Source organism: Gymnodraco acuticeps, unplaced genomic scaffold (assembly GCF_902827175.1).
Source record: "Gymnodraco acuticeps unplaced genomic scaffold, fGymAcu1.1, whole genome shotgun sequence".
In the NCBI taxonomy this organism is placed as follows: Eukaryota; Metazoa; Chordata; class Actinopteri; order Perciformes; family Bathydraconidae; genus Gymnodraco; species Gymnodraco acuticeps.
This window is the reverse complement of record NW_022991015.1, coordinates 34,800-51,989: the sequence shown is the minus strand read 5'-3', so window position 1 is coordinate 51,989 and position 17,190 is coordinate 34,800. Positions and strand designations below refer to the sequence as shown.

Here is a 17,190-nt window from a genome sequence, read left to right as displayed (position 1 = left end):
TATGTGCGTATCTACTTTAAAGAGTCCTCTGCTGATGTTCAGGTTGATATCAGTATGTAGTGTCTCTACTTTAAAGAGTCCTCTCCTGCTGATGTTCAGGTGTATATCAGTATGTAGTGTCTCTACTTTAAAGAGTCCTCTCCTGCTGATGTTCAGGTGTATATCAGTATGTAGTGTCTCTACTTTAAAGAGTCCTCTCCTGCTGATGTTCAGGTGTATATCAGTATGTAGTGTCTACTTTAAAGAGTCCTCTCCTGCTGATGTTCAGGTGTATATCAGTATGTAGTGTCTCTACTTTAAAGAGTCCTCTCTGCTGATGTTCAGGTGTATATCAGTATGTAGTGTCTCTACTTTAAAGAGTCCTCTCCTGCTGATGTTCAGGTGTATATCAGTATGTAGTATCTACTTTAAAGAGTCCTCTCCTGCTGATGTTCAGGTGTATATCAGTATGTAGTGTCTCTACTTTAAAGAGTCCTCTCCTCTGATGTTCAGGTGTATATCAGTATGTAGTGTCTCTACTTTAAAGAGTCCTCTCCTGCTGATGTTCAGGTGTATATCAGTATGTAGTGTCTCTACTTTAAAGAGTCCTCTCCTGCTGATGTTCAGGTGTATATCAGTATGTAGTTCTCTACTTTAAAGAGTCCTCTCCTGCTGGTGTTCAGGTGTATATCAATATGTAGCGTATCTACTTTAAAGAGTCCTCTCCTGCTGATGTTCAGGTGTATATCAGTATGTAGTGTCTCTACTTTAAAGAGTCCTCTCCTGCTGATGTTCAGGTGTATATCATGTAGTGTCTCTACTTTAAAGAGTCCTCTCCAGCTGATGTTCAGGTGTATATCAGTATGTAGTGTCTCTACTTTAAAGAGTCCTCTCCTGCTGATGTTCAGGTGTATATCAGTATATAGTGTCTCTACTTTAAAGAGTCCTCTCCTGCTGATGTTCAGGTGTATATCAGTATGTAGTGTCTCTACTTTAAAGAGTCCTCTCCTGCTGATGTTCAGGTGTATATCAGTATGTAGTGTTCTACTTTAAAGAGTCCTCTCCTGCTGATGTTCAGGTGTATCAGTATGTAGTGTCTCTACTTTAAAGAGTCCTCTCCTGCTGATGTTCAGGTGTATATCAGTATGTAGTGTCTCCTTTAAAGAGTCCTCTCCTGCTGATGTTCAGGTGTATATCAGTATGTAGGTATCTACTTTAAAGAGTCCTCTCCTGCTGATGTTCAGTGTATATCAGTATGTAGTGTCTCTACTTTAAAGAGTCCTCTCCTGCTGATGTTCAGGTGTATATCAGTATGTAGCGTATCTACTTTAAAGAGTCCTCTCCTGCTGATGTTCAGGTGTATATCAGTATGTAGCTGTACTTTAAAGAGTCCTCTCCTGCTGATGTTCAGGTGTATATCAGTATGTAGCGTATCTACTTTAAAGAGTCCTCTCCTGCTGGTGTTCAGGTGTATATCAGTATGTAGCGTATCTACTTTAAAGAGTCCTCTCCTGCTGGTGTTCAGGTGTATATCATATGTAGCGTATCACTTTAAAGAGTCCCTCTCCTGCTGGTGTTCAGGGGAATATCATATGTAGTGTCTCTACTTTAAAGTAGTCCTCTCTGCTGATGTTCCAAGGTGTATATACAGTATGTTAGTGCTCCTACTTTAAAGAGTCCTCTGCCTGTCTGGATGTTCAGTTGTATTCAGTCAGTAGTGTCGCTAGTCTACTTTAAAGAGTCCTCCTGTCTGATGTTCAGGTGTATATCAGTCTGTAGTGTCTCTACTTTAAAGAGTCCTCTCCTGCTGATGTTCAGGTGTATATCAGTATGTAGTGTCTCTACTTTAAAGAGTCCTCGTCCTGGCTGATGTTCAGGTGTATATCAGTATGTAGCGTATCTACTTTAAAGAGTCCTCTCCTGCTGATGTTCAGGTGTATATCAGTATGTAGTGTCTCTACTTAAAGAGCCCTCTCCGGCTGATGTTCAGGGGTATATCAGTATGTAGTGTCTCTACTTTAAAGAGTCCTCTCCTGCTGATGTTCAGGTGTATATCAGTATGTAGCGTATCTACTTTAAAGAGTCCTCTCCTGCTGATGTTCAGGTGTATATCAGTATGTAGTGTCTCTACTTTAAAGAGTCCTCCTCTATCCTGCCTGATGTTCAGGTGTATATCAGTATGTAGTGTCTCTACTTTAAAGAGTCCTCTCCTGCTGATGTTCAGGTGTATATCAGTATGTAGCGTATCTACTTTAAAGAGTCCTCTCCTGCTGATGTTCAGGTGTATATCAGTATGTAGCGTATCTACTTTAAAGAGTCCTCTCCTGCTGGTGTTCAGGTGTATATCAATATGTAGCGTATCTACTTTAAAGAGTCCTCTCCTGCTGATGTTCAGGTGTATATCAGTATGTAGTGTCTCTACTTTAAAGAGTCCTCTCCTGCTGATGTTCAGGTGTATATCAGTACGTAGTGTCTCTACTTTAAAGAGTCCTCTCCAGCTGATGTTCAGGTGTATATCAGTATGTAGTGTCTCTACTTTAAAGAGTCCTCTCCTGCTGATGTTCAGGTGTATATCAGTATATAGTGTCTCTACTTTAAAGAGTCCTCTCCTGCTGATGTTCAGGTGTATATCAGTATGTAGTGTCTCTACTTTAAAGAGTCCTCTCCTTAAAGAGTCCTCTCCTGCTGATGTTCAGGTGTATATATCAGTATGTAGCGTATCTACTTTAAGAGTCCTCTCCCTGCTGATGTTCAGGTGTATATCAGTATGTAGTGTCTCTACTTAAAGAGTCCTCTCCTGCTGATGTTCAGGTGTATATCAGTATGTAGCTTATCTACTTTAAAGAGTCCTCTCCTGCTGATGTTCAGGTGTATATCAGTATGTAGCGTATCTACTTTAAAAGAGTCCTCTCCTGCTGATGTTCAGGTGTATATCAGTATGTAGTGTCTCTACTTTAAAGAGTCCTCTCCTGCTGATGTTCAGGTGTATATCAGTATGTAGCGTATCTACTTTAAAGAGTCCTCTCCTGCTGATGTTCAGGTGTATATCAGTATGTAGCGTATCTACTTTAAAGAGTCCTCTCCTGCTGATGTTCAGGTGTATATCAGTATGTAGCGTATCTACTTTAAAGAGTCCTCTCCTGCTGGTGTTCAGGTGTATATCAATATGTAGCGTATCTACTTTAAAGAGTCCTCTCCTGCTGGTGTTCAGGTGTATATCAATATGTAGCGTATCTACTTTAAAGAGTCCTCTCCATAGGATCTCTCCGTAGGGTTTAGGAAAATATCTGGAAATCAGGTCTGTGGTTGAAACACATTGAAGAGACTGATCACGTTTTGTTCTACGACATTAAATCATCAGCAGGGACCCCACTGTGATTTCTGAAGAGTTGACGTGTCTGAAAACGATGGTTGTTACCAAGTGGCTGAACAGGACTACAGAAGTTGTGGAGGCCGTTGTACGTCATCACGCCGAACACGTAAACACTCCTCTAAGTTTGTTTGCCCTGTTCTGCTTGAAAGCAAACTGTTCAAACGCTTCAACTCGTTCCATTTAGAATCTGTGTGTTTGAAAGAACGAGATCGTGGATAGAAGAGGCCGAGATGGGTTCTCTCCCTAGGGAGGTGGTCCAGGCACGTCCAGCTGGGAGGAGACCGAGGGGTAGACCTAGGACCAGGTGGAGGGACTATATCTGTTCGCTGGCCTGGGAGCGCCTTGGGACCCCCAGTCAGAGCTGGTTGATGAGGGGAAAGGAACGTTTGGGGCTCTCTGCTGGAACTGCTACCTCCGAGACCTGACCACGGATAAGTGGGAGAAGATGTGTGTTTGAATATGGATCTGAAGTTGGCGTGACGTTGAAGTCGTGCTGCTGGACTCGGCTGTAGTTCCTTTATAGCATAACGTTAGCATGTTGCTTCTGGCCATTAGATTTATGATTTAGAACATTATGAAAGTAGACATGTGGAGTGCATTTATCAAACAGGGGCGTTTTCCACAGACCTTATTTTTTACAATATTCCGAAATCCCGTTGCTTACTGTCGAGTGAACCAGCCGCTTCCTTCAGGGTCGAACTCCCAACTTACTGCACCACTTATTATCTTATCTCATTGTGAAGCTGACCGTTGAGCGGCCCAGACCAAGCAAGGAGGCAGAGGCAGAACGTCCAAAAATATAACCCGACGTGGGCATTTATTAAAATATGAACACATTACACACAGCCTCAATCCTGCTGCTGCTGTAGCCACCCGGATCTCACACACACACACACACACACACACACACACACACCACACACACACACACACCACACACACCACACACTCCCTTTCCTAACAGACAGGGAAACAGAGCCTAAATACCCACACACACTAATCAGCAACTAGACACAGGTGAGGGGGGAGGAGACAACACGGGGCACCAGGTGCACACAATCCTTTAATAAATACTATCTCAATAATTAGTATTTAAAATGTGCAAATATGCCATGCCAAACGGTACTGTGCAATCACGCTAATAAAGTGCAAAACTGTTCACTAAAGTGCTGAGTTACCAGGCCCGAAGCCGTCAGTTCACAGTTACCTTCGTCACACTCATATTCCACTTCCTATATACATTTCACATGCCTTCATATGTTCAGACGTGGAGATCTGTGTGTGTCTGCGGCGTGGCGACGGCTCCTCTCTTTCTGACGTTCATATTAAATGTATTTTCTCCCACAGATTTGGATCAGGAGAGGAGACTGAGGTGATCTGAAGTCTGAGGCTCGTTGGCATCGTCTCTCGACAGAACGACTGACTGCTGGAGAGCTCATTTAAACACCAAGACATCAAGGTGTTATTAAAGTCAGAGAGGAGAGTACACAAACCCTTTCCTGGAGACGACTGTGACAACATGGCCAAGAAAAACAGCCAGAAGGGTGTGTGTTCACTTTACTCACTGCTATGACAGAAATGCAAATATAGTATTTACACACACACTGGCTTCATTCAGAATATTTTAGCTTTTGGTATCCGTCGTAGGTTATTAGTGATTTAAATCAGATGTGATGAGTTCATTTTGCTTTGACATCTTGCTGCTTTCTGGAGTGTGTGTGTGTACTTGAGTTGTTAAGCCGTACGTCCTTCCACTTTCTGTGCACAGAAGCAGACGTCAGTGTTTCCTGTTTGAGTTTTAAATACAGGTGAAGCGTAACGGTGAGGCAAAGCACGTTGACTTAAGCAACAGGGACATTCCAAGTGCTCTACATCAGAACACTGCCGAAGTGAAGACGAAGGAAGCACGTTCAAATATCATTTAGGTTACAAATAAAATACAAGAAGGGTATAAAACAAATTGAGGAGTCTTTGAGAAAGTGTCAGCTCTGTACTTCCCGTGCACATGTCTGCCACCTAAACGTGAAAGAGTCGCTTTGGTTTGCAAATTATTCTCCACAGAGGTTTGCAAATATGATTCGTGACGTTTATTTTGTTTGTTGTTTTGTTAGATACGTCGGGGGTGGTGTTCGACACTCGCTCCAAAATGGCCATGTCCCAGGGAGGAACAACTGAGAGGATGAAGGAGAAGGTGAGACGCCGGGAGAGGACTCTTTAAAGTAGAGACACTATATACACCTGAACATCAGCAGGAGAGGACTCTTTAAAGTAGAGACACTATATACACCTGAACATCAGCAGGAGAGGACTCTTTAAAGTAGAGACACTATATACACCTGAACATCAGCAGGAGAGGACTCTTTAAAGTAGAGACACTACATACTGATATACACCTGAACATCAGCAGGAGAGGACTCTTTGAAGTAGAGACACTACATACTGATATACACCTGAACATCAGCAGGAGAGGACTCTTTAAAGTAGAGACACTACATACTGATATACACCTGAACATCAGCAGGAGAGGACTCTTTGAAGTAGAGACACTACATACTGATATACACCTGAACATCAGCAAGAGAGGACTCTTTAAATAGAGACACTACATACTGATTACACCTGAACATCAGCAGGAGAGGACTCTTTAAAGTAGAGACACTACATACTGATATACACCTGGACATCAGCAGGAGAGGACTCTTTAAAGTAGAGTCACTACATACTGATATACACCTGAACATCAGCAAGAGAGGACTCTTTAAAGTAGAGACACTACATACTGATATACACCTGAACATCAGCAGGAGAGGACTCTTTAAAGTAGAGTCACTACATACTGATATACACCTGAACATCAGCAGGAGAGGACTCTTTAAAGTAGAGACCACTGAATACTGATATACACCTGAACATCAGCAGGAGAGGACTCTTTGAAGTAGAGACACTACATACTGATATACACCTGAACATCAGCAGGAGAGGACTCTTTAAAGTAGAGACACTATATACACCTGAACATCAGCAGGAGAGGACTCTTTAAAGTAGAGGACACTACATACTGATATACACCTGAACATCAGCAGGAGAGGACTCTTAAAGTAGAGACACTATATACACCTGAACATCAGCAGGAGAGGACTCTTTGAAGTAGAGACACTACATACTGATATACACCTGAACATCAGCAGGAGAGGACTCTTTGAAGTAGAGACACTACATACTGATATACACCTGAACATCAGCAGGAGAGGACTCTTAAAGTAGAGACACTACATACTGATATACACCTGAACATCAGCAGGAGAGGACTCTTAAGTAGAGACACTATATACACCTGAACATCAGCAGGAGAGGACTCTTTGAAGTAGAGACACTACGATACTGATATACACCTGAACATCAGCAGGAGAGGACTCTTTTAAGTAGAGACACTACTATATACACCCTGAACCATCAGCAGGAGAGGACTCTTTAAAGTAGAGACACTATATACACCTGAACATCAGCAGGAGAGGACTCTTTAAAGTAGAGACACTATATACACCTGAACATCAGCAGGAGAGGACTCTTTAAAGTAGAGACACTATATACACCTGAACATCAGCAGGAGAGGACTCTTTGAAGTAGAGACACTGCATACTGATATACACCTGAACATCAGCAGGAGAGGACTCTTTAAAGTAGAGACACTACATACTGATATACACCTGAACATCAGCAGGAGAGGACTCTTTGAAGTAGAGACACTACATACTGATATCCACCTGAACATCAGCAGGAGAGGACTCTTTAAAGTAGAGACACTACATACTGATATACACCTGAACATCAGCAGGAGAGGACTCTTTAAAGTAGAGACACTACATACTGATATACACCTGAACATCAGCAGGAGAGGACTCTTTGAAGTAGAGACACTACATACTGATATACACCTGGACATCAGCAAGAGAGGACTCTTTAAAGTAGAGACACTACATACTGATATACACCTGAACATCAGCAGGAGAGGACTCTTTAAAGTAGAGACACTGAATCTGATATACACCTGAACATCAGCAGGAGAGGACTCTTTGAAGTAGAGACACTACATACTGATATACACCTTAACATCAGCAGGAGAGGACTCTTTAAAGTGAGACACTATATACACGAACATAGCAGGAGAGGACTCTTTGAAGTAGAGACACTACATACTGATATACACCTGAACATCAGCAGGAGAGGACTCTTTAAAGTAGAGACACTATATACACCTGAACATCAGCAGGAGAGGAACTCTTTTGAAGTAGAGACACTACATACTGATATACACCTGAACATCAGCAGGAGAGGGACTCTTTAAAGTAGAGACACTACATACTGATATACACCTGAAACATCAGCAGAGAGGACTCTTTAAAGTAGAGACACTACATACTGATATACACCTGAACATCAGCAGGAGAGGACTCTTTAAAGTAGAGACACTACATACTGATATACACCTGAACATCAGCAGGAGAGGACTCTTTAAAGTAGAGACACTATATACACCTGAACATCAGCAGGAGAGGACTCTTTGAAGTAGAGACACTACATACTGATATACACCTGAACATCAGCAGGAGAGGACTCTTTAAAGTAGAGACACTACATACTGATATACACCTGAACATCAGCAGGAGAGGACTCTTTAAAGTAGAGACACTATATACACCTGAACATCAGCAGGAGAGGACTCTTTAAAGTAGAGACACTATATACACCTGAACATCAGCAGGAGAGGACTCTTTAAAGTAGAGACACTATATACACCTGAACATCAGCAGGAGAGGACTCTTTAAAGTAGAGACACTATATACACCTGAACATCAGCAGGAGAGGACTCTTTGAAGTAGAGACACTGCATACTGATATACACCTGAACATCAGCAGGAGAGGACTCTTTAAAGTAGAGACACTACATACTGATATACACCTGAACATCAGCAGGAGAGGACTCTTTGAAGTAGAGACACTACATACTGATATACACCTGAACATCAGCAGGAGAGGACTCTTTAAAGTAGAGACACTACATACTGATATACACCTGAACATCAGCAGGAGAGGACTCTTTAAAGTAGATACGCTACATACTGATATACACCCGAACATCAGCAGGAGAGGACTCTTTAAAGTAGAGACACTACATACTGATATACACCTGAACATCAGCAGGAGAGGACTCTTTGAAGTAGAGACACTACATACTGATATACACCTGAACATCAGCAGGAGAGGACTCTTTAAAGTAGAGTCACTACATACTGATATACACCTGAACATCAGCAGGAGAGGACTCTTTAAAGTAGAGACACTGAATACTGATATACACCTGAACATCAGCAGGAGAGGACTCTTTGAAGTAGAGACACTACATACTGATATACACCTGAACATCAGCAGGAGAGGACTCTTTAAAGTAGAGACACTATATACACCTGAACATCAGCAGGAGAGGACTCTTTGAAGTAGAGACACTACATACTGATATACACCTGAACATCAGCAGGAGAGGACTCTTTAAAGTAGAGACACTACATACTGATATACACCTGAACATCAGCAGGAGAGGACTCTTTAAAGTAGAGACACTATATACACCTGAACATCAGCAGGAGAGGGACTCTTTGAAGTAGAGACACTACATACTGATATACACCTGAACATCAGCAGGAGAGGACTCTTTAAAGTAGAGACACTACATACTGATATACACCTGAACATCAGCAGGAGAGGACTCTTTAAAGTAGAGACACTATATACACACCTGAACATCAGCAGGAGAGGACTCTTTAAAGTAGAGACACTATATACACCTGAACATCAGCAGGAGAGGACTCTTTAAAGTAGAGACACTATATACACCTGAACATCAGCAGGAGAGGACTCTTTAAAGTAGAGACACTATATACACCTGAACATCAGCAGGAGAGGACTCTTTGAAGTAGAGACACTACATACTGATATACACCTGAACATCAGCAGGAGAGGACTCTTTAAAGTAGAGACACTACATACTGATATACACCTGAACATCAGCAGGAGAGGACTCTTTAAAGTAGATACACTACATACTAATATAAACCTGAACATCAGCAGGAGAGGACTCTTTAAAGTAGAGACACTACATACTGATATACACCTGAACATCAGCAGGAGAGGACTCTTTAAAGTAGAGACACTATATACACCTGAACATCAGCAGGAGAGGACTCTTTGAAGTAGAGACACTACATACTGATATACACCTGAACATCAGCAGGAGAGGACTCTTTAAAGTAGAGACACTACATACTGATATACACCTGAACATCAGCAGGAGAGGACTCTTTAAAGTAGAGACACTACATACTAATATAAACCTGAACATCAGCAGGAGAGGACTCTTTAAAGTAGAGACACTACATACTGATATACACCTGAACATCAGCAGGAGAGGACTCTTTAAAGTAGAGACACTACATACTGATATACACCTGAACATCAGCAGGAGAGGACTCTTTAAAGTAGAGACACTATATACACCTGAACATCAGCAGGAGAGGACTCTTTAAAGTAGAGACACTATATACACCTGAACATCAGCAGGAGAGGACTCTTTAAAGTAGAGACACTATATACACCTGAACATCAGCAGGAGAGGACTCTTTAAAGTAGAGACACTACACACTGATATACACCTGAACATCAGCAGGAGAGGACTCTTTAAAGTAGAGACACTACATACTGATATACACCTGAACATCAGCAGGAGAGGACTCTTTAAAGTAGAGACACTATATACACCTGAACATCAGCAGGAGAGGACTCTTTAAAGTAGAGACACTACATACTGATATACACCTGAACATCAGCAGGAGAGGACTCTTTAAAAGTAGAGACACTACATACTGATATACACCTGAACATCAGCAGGAGAGGACTCTTTAAAGTAGAGACACTACATACTGATATACACCTGAATATCAGCAGGAGAGGACTCTTTAAAGTAGAGGCACTACATACTGATATACACCTGAACATCAGCAGGAGAGGACTCTTTAAAGTAGAGACACTACATACTGATATACACCCTGAACATCAGCAGGAGAGGACTCTTTAAAGTAGTGACACTACATACTGATATACACCTGAACATCAGCAGGAGAGGACTCTTTAAAGTAGAGACACTACATACTGATATACACCTGAACATCAGCAGGAGAGGACTCTTTGAAGTAGAGACACTACATACTGATATACACCTGAACATCAGCAGGAGAGGACTCTTTAAAGTAGAGACACTACATACTGATATACACCTGAACATCAGCAGGAGAGGACTCTTTAAAGTAGAGACACTACATACTGATATACACCTGAACATCAGCAGGAGAGGACTCTTTAAAGTAGAGACACTACATACTGATATACACCTGAACATCAGCAGGAGAGGACTCTTTAAAGTAGAGACACTACATACTGATATACACCTGAACATCAGCAGGAGAGGACTCTTTAAAGTAGTGACACTACTGATATGTTTTGTATGTCTAATTGTGTTTAATTCCTCTCATATTTCTTCCTCTTCTTCATCTTCCTCTTCTTCACAGATCAGCGCAGTCCGTGCAGTCGTTCCTAACAAAAGTAACAATGAGATCGTTCTGGTGTTGCAGCATTTTGAGAACTGTGTCGACAGAGCCGTCCAAGCTTTCATCGAAGGTATGCAGACGTCACTGTTCCATCGACATCGTGTCCTTATTGGCCTTATTAATAATGACTGTGGTTAGTTAGATAACTGCTCTGTGGAAACAAACCCCCAACCCTCCACAATATGAGCACATATTAATGGATCTAAATGTTTGCGTTCTTCTGGCTCTGGGTGTCTATCTTGTCGATGCACTTTATTATAAACGTGTTATTGGAGCGGAGTTTCAACATAAAAAATATGCGTACAATTATAATATGAGAAATGAATATTAAAAGATTTGGGCAGAAATGATAACAAAAGATATACTAAAAAGGTTAAAGGTCACCTATTATGCAAAATCCACTTCCTCATGTCTCTTCTACATCAACATGTGTCCCCTCTTCTCCATGTCTCCTCTACATCAACATGTGTCCCCTCTTCTCCATGTCTCTTCTACATCAACATGTGTCCCCTCTTCTTCACGTCTTTTCTACATCAACATGTGTCCCCTCTTCTTCATGTCTCTTCTACATCAACATGTGTCCCCTCTTCTTCATGTCTCTTCTACATCAACATGTGTCCCCTCTTCTTCATGTCTCTTCTACATCAACATGTGTCCCCTCTTCTTCATGTCTCTTCTACATCAACATGTGTCCCCTCTTCTTCACGTCTCTTCTACATCAACATGTGTCCCCTCTTCTTCACATCTCTTCTACATCAACATGTGTCCCCTCTTCTTCATGTCTCTTCTACATCAACATGTGTCCCCTCTTCTTCATGTCTCTTCTTCATCAACATGTGTCCCCTCTACTTCATGTCTCTTCTACATCAACACGTGTCCCCTCTTCTTCATGTCTCTTCTACATCAACATGTGTCCCCTCTTCTTCATGTCTCTTCTACATCAACATGTGTCCCCTCTTCTTCATGTCTCTTCTACATCAACATGTGTCCCCTCTTCTTCATGTCTCTTCTACATCAACATGTGTCCCCTCTTCTTCATGTCTCTTCTACATCAACATGTGTCCCCTCTTCTTCATGTCTCTTCTACATCAACATGTGTCCTCCTCTTCTTCATGTCTCTTCTACATCAACATGTGTCTCCTCTTCTTCATGTCTCTTCTACATCAACATGTGTCCCCTCTTCTTCATGTCTCTTCTACATCAACATGTGTCCCCTCTTCTTCATGTCTCTTCTACATCAACATGGGTCCCCTCTTCTTCATGTCCTCTTCTACATCAACATGTGTCCTCCTCTTCTTCATGTCTCTTCTACATCAACATGTGTCCCCTCTTCTTCATGTCTCTTCTTCTCAACATGTGTCCCCTCTACATTCATGTCTCTTCTACATCAACACGTGTCCCCATCTTCTTCATGTCTCTTCTACATCAACATGTGTCCCCTCTTCTTCATGTCTCTTCTAACATCAACATGTGTCCCCCTCTTCTTCATGTCTCTTCTACATCAACATGTGTCCCCTCTTCTTCATGTCTCTTCTCCATCAACATGTGTCCCCTCTTCTTCATGTCTCTTCTACATCAACATGTGTCCCCTCTACTTCATGTCTCTTCTTCATCAACTCTTCATCCGTTTGGTGTTTCAGCCAATCAGAGACAGGCTCTGGATATATCTGAGACCTGTATATATTGATGAGAAACTGAATAATAGGTGACCTTTAAACAAAAGTCTCTTGTGAGTCACTTGGTTTAATTGACCTGCGTATTGGGATCTGTGTACTTCAGGAAACTATAGACATGAACTGTATTCCAGTGTAGGTCAGAGCTGCCATGCTGCTCGTGCCCTTCATTACTTTCACTGCTACCTTTCCTTTCCTCTGAATGCATGCCATGCTTTGCATTCAGAAGTCAGCGCGTCATCGCCTTGCAGTTGTGCAGGTTTAAATATAGAACAAGGAGTTGGTCCGCCACACGTCACGCGTCTTTTGTTCTTTTATTTAGCGGCATTTAAACAACACCTCAGAGCTTTTTCAGATACTGAGATGCTTTGAAAGCCGCCGGTGCGTCACTTGTCATCATCTCTGTTTGCTTTGCCTCTCAGGCAGCGCCGTGGACATCCTGAAGGAGTGGAATGTGACCGGCAAAAAGAAGGTGAGTCTCTTTGTGATGTGCTATATGCTAGGGCTGTGCGATTATAGCAAAAATCATAATCACGATTATTTGGGTCAATAATTGATATCACGATTATTTTGACGATTATTCATTGACCATTTATTGAACTTTAAAACAAATAATATTTTACCAATAAACAAGATCAACAAATATGTTGGAGCGCACTTCCAAAACCATACTAAACATATATTATTAATATGATAAATACAAATAAATTAGACCAAAATAAATGAAATCAAACATGTTGCAGTGCACTGTCACAACCTACTGAAAACTCCTTAACATATAGCCAACATGTTGGTTCAACATATTCAACATATTCCACTCAGTTAAACGTTGAAGGCTGGCCCACCGTCATGGTCCAGAAGTAACAGGAAATAAATGTTGAACTACAATTTAAGACCAAATAAAAATGTTTAGGCCACCATGGCAAATGCTGGTAGGGCTGCTCGTGTCATCTCTTAAAGATTTTTTGCTAGAAACACCAGCCTGTTTACATGGTCTGGTTTCAGAGATGAGCGCAGGCAGGTGACAATATTGCCACCTGTACTGAAGACCCTCAGCCACGCCCCGACACAGGGGTGACGCCGGCCAATCACAAAGCTTTGATGCGTTCAAGTGCATTATTCTGGCACAGGAAGATTATGTTACAGGACATTAACGATAAAAACAGAATATTGTTGTTCTATTTTTAGACACATCTCGCGATCGACTGGTTGGGCACCCCTGGGCTAGACCATAGGTCCGTTGTGGTGGCAATGTAGTCAGCTGAAGCCACATCTCTCTCAACTTCCCCACGGCATTTGTCAAATAATACCTGCTGAAATAATACCGAGACGGCATCGCGTAACGCTTGTCCAACGTGTTGACAAGTTGCTTAAAGCCCTGGTTGCTAACAGTGCTAACTGGGCACATATCTTTAGCGAAGTGAAATGTAATGGCACCTGTAATATCTCTGTGTCTCTGCGAGCTCGTCGCGTAGGCCGTTGCTCTGTACAATGCGTCCTGAATCGATGACTGTGATGATGTGGTGGATGAAGTCGAGCGGCATCTGCTTTTTGTTGTATTATTGCCTGGTCGTATTGCACTTTGTGGTTGTATTTCAGATGATTAAAGAGATTGGTTGTGTTAGCGTGTGGTGCCAACACAACCTGGTAACAAATCCTGCACTGTACTTTGTTTTGCTCCACGTCGGACTCCTGAAAGCCAAAGTACTTCCAAATAGTGGAAATAGTTGTACCCTTCTTTTTAACGAGTTGCTGCTCTTGTTCTGACATCTTCGCTTGCGCTGAACACTCACAACACGTCACTCCCACGTGGCCGAGTGGGCTTTTAGGGTGGGGCGAAGCGCACCCAGCTAAATAATCGAATTTTGTCAATTATGCTGTTTTCATAATCGTCGCAAACCATAATCGTAATCGCGATTAAAATACGATTAATTGCACAGCCCTACTATATGCAGTGTTGTGCTAGTTACTGAAAACCAGTAACTAGTTACCATTACTAGTTACTTACACCCAAAAGTAATGCGTTACTGTGAAAAGTAACGTTTTAGTTACTTAGAAAAATGTCTCCCATTAATGCCCTTATAGCCTTCATTTCAGTACTGTTATTGCATTGGAGAATAATACAATCTGTTGATCAACTTGACATGCATTATATGCAATCTGGATTGCATCGATATTAGCTGGCTTTCCATTTTTGTATATTCTTTCTCCAGGTAGTTGGAACAAGTGTTCCGTCCCATATGCCGTGTGCCGCCCGGACATGCTATCATGCTAACTAGCTCCCTGAAAGCGGGTGACTCCACTGTAGCAATAGCCTGCATGTGTTCTACAACATACCGTGCAATGGCTTTATCGACTTTTCCCTGGCTAGCAGTCCCTTGGTTAAAATCCAGCCGCTGTTGCTTAGGTGGAGGTGGAGTGGCGTCGGCTGAGTCTCTGTGGTCTTAGCTACTAGCTTCGTCCCAGCATGTTGTTTTTGCAGATGTTTTAAGAGATTTGAATTACTGGTTTGGGCAGTAGATAGGATCTTTGACCCGCCAAGACACAACTTACATTTAACTAAAACTTTCTTTTCTTTGTGCTCGACAAAAGTGAAATAGTGAGAATATCTCCAGGTGGAGAAACTAGACTTGAGCTCCGCCGCCGCCATGATAGTCTTGTTAGTAAACAACACAAACACGCCCACAGCGCGTCTCCGCATGTGACACAGGAAGTATCTAAGTACATTTACTCAAGTACTGTACTTAAGTACAGTTCTCATCTCTGTTCGCCTGGCTGTTGACTATATATAAAAAACTAACGGAGTAACGCACCATGTAGTAACGGTAACTGCATTTAGAAAGTATTGCGTTAGAGTACTAGTTACTGACAAAAATAACGCGTTACTTTGTAACGTGTTAGTCCCAACACTGGCTATATGTGACATGTGTGTACACTGCAGTGGCGAGCCGTGACTTTTATACCTAGGCCCTCTGACCCCCCCTTCCCTCGAGGAAAAAAAAGAAGAGATATTAGGTCACAGCGTATACTTCAACGGAATATCAAAACAGCTGCCCGGGGTGCAAAACGCATCAATGACAGCGACCCTCTACCACACAAAACAACACCATTTATATAAACACCTATCATGACAGGGCACCCACAGCCAAGTAACAATTACAAATGATTTAAGTCGGCACGGCGGCCCGCATTGAAAATGACTTAGGCCTACCTTTGATGATCAAATCACTGAAACACAAAGTCCATCCTCCTGTCCTTTTGGATGAAGCACTTGCGGGTCATTCAGCCAATAGAATCTGGCTGCAGACCGCAGCAAGGAGGCGGATCGTATAGGGGCGGATCGTATAGGGGCGTTTCCTAAAGGGTTATGAACCCCGCCCCCACGTATTTCTTAAAGGTATATGACGCTCTCTGTTTCTCATTTATTTTAATGCTTTGAATGAATCATAAACGAACTTTGAAAAATAATAATTATAATTAATTTGCATAAAGAATGAAGAGTATACAACCCACAGAGAAGACAAATTCATACATTGTAGGCATTTTTCACTGTTTGTGCAGTGGTAGTAATTATTATTCAAATCAATCAACTATGTTTTATGGAAGATATTGCTGTATATATCATTTAACATGAATAGAGGTTTCTGTACACCTAAAATACTAAAGTTTAAGTTACTGTCCTGATGTGTATCATTCATTTGTTCATGTTGTGTCTGGTGGTAAGATTAATAAAAAAATAAAAAATATATACAGTACATACAAAGAGGAAAGTCTTTATTAAACACACATTTTATTCTTGGAAGGTGCCTCCAGCATCATAGAAACAGTCAATGCTGCAGAATCCTGCCAGCTCATCTTTTCTGATGATGCCATAACTAATGTTACATAATTATAGAAGACACATCCGAAGTGTTATTTTTACATATTGATTAGCAGCCAACATTTACTGAAAGGATGCGTCCGTCTCTCGTCTGGTTCATTACAACTAGTAGTTACAAACTGTTACAGTTACAACCTTAATCAGTACCGCACATCTTATTACTCAATTCAACCAACCAAGCTAGCCATGTTGTCTATCCGAATCCATACCATATTATTTGATTAAGTTACAGTATGTAGGGCAGGCCTACTTATATTTCCAAGATAATACAAGAGTACACTAGCATCATGCTAAGTGCTGGTTAGCATCACAGCATATACGCTAACCTTAGGTCAATTAGATGATCAGCTTTGGTAACACAAATCAGTATTGTTACCGAGTCTGATAATCTATTGACCTATCTAAGCTTAACGTTATTACAACAGTAGAGTAGGCCTGGTTGCAAACGGGACTATAGGCCAACGTGTTTATAGCATCATGCTAAGTTAGCATTTAATACCACAAACATTTTTACCACATACAACTATTATTTACTTTATTAACGCTTAACGAGGTTGGACAGTCGATGTTGTACTTTGATAACGAGACAATTGTGTGTTAAGAAAAATGACATTACAATAAATATAA

The 17,190-nt window shown here is 41.6% G+C and overlaps 1 protein-coding gene across 1 annotated transcript in view; it reads left to right on the top strand.

The window, feature by feature from the left end:
- Positions 1-4,670: 4,670 nt before the first annotated feature.
- The window catches only part of spats2 (spermatogenesis associated serine rich 2), a 40,972-nt gene continuing 28,452 nt past the window's right edge, over positions 4,671-17,190 (top strand). Inside the window, 4 exon segments of the mRNA XM_034236260.1 lie at positions 4,671-4,896; positions 5,464-5,543; positions 10,972-11,080; positions 13,106-13,155. Of these exon segments, the coding sequence (XP_034092151.1) occupies positions 4,872-4,896; positions 5,464-5,543; positions 10,972-11,080; positions 13,106-13,155 (264 nt within the window). The 5' untranslated portion in view covers positions 4,671-4,871.